Below are 1985 nucleotides of genomic sequence, written 5' to 3' on the forward strand. Positions count from 1 at the left end.
GCCCCGACAAGAAGGAAAGATCACTCTCTATCTAAATGATAGAACCACTGGCACGGTACCTTTCACATTGGTAAGTCAAATCCTGGTGACGCCCAGGTGGGAGCTTCTCCATGGTTGATGTGGATTTAGCCGGCGTCAGCTCTTCCTTGCAGCAGCAGGTGGAGGAGAAAAAAGGAAGGAAGAAGATGAGGAGGGGGACGAGTGGAGGAGGAGGAGCCGGAAGGGATAAGGTGGGAGGAAAAAGCGATGGACTGGGGGGCACGTGGCGGCTTACCGAGACAGAAAAATCATCCGGTTTAAACTAAACGTTTCCCTATAACTAACCACGGTAAAGCGCAGAAGGAAATATAGTAATAACAGAACTAATATTCGTTACCGGCTGCCACGCTTTGCACCTCCGCACCGGAGCTGGCCGGCACACCCCGCGGCTAACTGGACGGTATGTCTCGTCACTAACTTTAGTAAGGGTTTAAGCAAAATGTGGTAACGAGATTAAAACTATTACCACCTAGTGACCAGTCAACATACGTGAGTAGTACATGCTAAACTTTTAGATGGTACTTTTTTTTAGTGGAGAACATACTTTTTTAGGGGAATGGAGAACATATTTTATGGTAATTGTATTATGACCGATTTATAGAGCCAATTGCTATTAGCTAGTACAACTAATTGCTATTAGCTAGTACAACTATATAGGTAGTAACTGCATTACCATTTTGGTATAAGGCAATTTTTATTGACTTGTAAATACTCGATGACATAGTAATGCTTTAAAAATGAAACACCGATTCTAGTAAATGGTTGGGATTGGTACTAAATTTTTTTTGAAAGATCCAGCATTGCTGGCATTCATTGATAATAGCAGGAAGCAGCGGAAAACAACAAGGTGGTGAAGGTCCTAGGACCAAAGGATCCGAAGATCAAAAGAAAAACAGCTCCTCTAGTAGCTGCAGCACAACACTCCTTACAAACCACACTAGGCATCGCAGCTCCGACTCCGACGGTGGACTACTAAGGAAACTGAGCAGGGGTGGCGTCACGGAGGATTACCGAACGAACCACCTGTCACGCGTCATCGTATACCACCGGTCTCCTACCGCGGCTTCGACTCCACAACAACAGACAGTCAAGGCACTCCCACGGACACGCCGGAGAAGAAGAGCCGGCTACCACGACCAGGGCCATGCCTCCGACATTGCTCACCGCCGTCATCGTTGCCACAGAAGCCACCGTGCACGCCCAGTCGTAAGAAGGCACTACAGGGATCAAAGTCTTGAAGACGGCACCCTAAAGAGGGGAACGACGTTCAAGACGACGCCACCGTCCGACCCTGCAGCAGGATCTAGGTTTTCACCCGAAGTACTTGATCCGGAAGATCTGGCTGTGAGATTCCCGCGACGACGCCTCCAAGGAGGATGGCGACGCCCACAGGCGCCCTCGCCGCCGGCCGGCCAGCACCGGCCAGGCTTTCGCCCGGGACAGCCACTCCCACGCAGCAGCCGAAGTCGACCCTTGACTCCACTGGGCTGTGCACCCCACACACAACAAGCGTGCCATCGTTGTGCAGGGCCACCATCAAGCCTCCCCGACGACGGGCCTGCAGACACGAGAACAGGTCCTGCACCCCGCATCCAAACCGCGGCCGGGCGCCTCTGCCCCAGCACCGCCCGCGGTCGCGAACCGGCCGCGGTCACCATGTGCCACCACGTCTAGATCCGCGCTGCCAGGAGCTCTCCCGCCCAGCATGCCTCCTACGCGCCAGATCCGGGCGTCCCGGAGCCCGACGCACGCCACCCGCGACCGGCACGCCGCAGATCCGTGCAGGGGCGACGGCAGAGCACCATCCACATGCGGCGCCCCGGATCTGGCAGCCGCACCATGCCGCAGCACCGCGTGCCGCGCTCCCCTACAGACGAGCACCCCTGCGCGTCGCGTCCAGCCGCGAGCCCGCCCGCGCCCGTTGCCTCCGTCGGCGCCAGCTCGCC

General features: G+C 55.4%; 1 protein-coding gene across 1 annotated transcript in view; it reads left to right on the forward strand.

Annotated features, from left to right (window-relative positions):
• Positions 1-1878: 1878 nt before the first annotated feature.
• Positions 1879-1985, forward strand: part of LOC123172982 (uncharacterized) — a 4001-nt gene continuing 3894 nt past the window's right edge. The window contains exon 1 of the mRNA XM_044589856.1: positions 1879-1959. Within this exon, the coding sequence (XP_044445791.1) occupies positions 1879-1959 (81 nt within the window). The remainder of the gene's footprint in view (positions 1960-1985) is intronic.

This window comes from Triticum aestivum, unplaced genomic scaffold (genome assembly GCF_018294505.1).
Source record: "Triticum aestivum cultivar Chinese Spring unplaced genomic scaffold, IWGSC CS RefSeq v2.1 scaffold27977, whole genome shotgun sequence".
Taxonomy (NCBI): Eukaryota; Viridiplantae; Streptophyta; class Magnoliopsida; order Poales; family Poaceae; genus Triticum; species Triticum aestivum.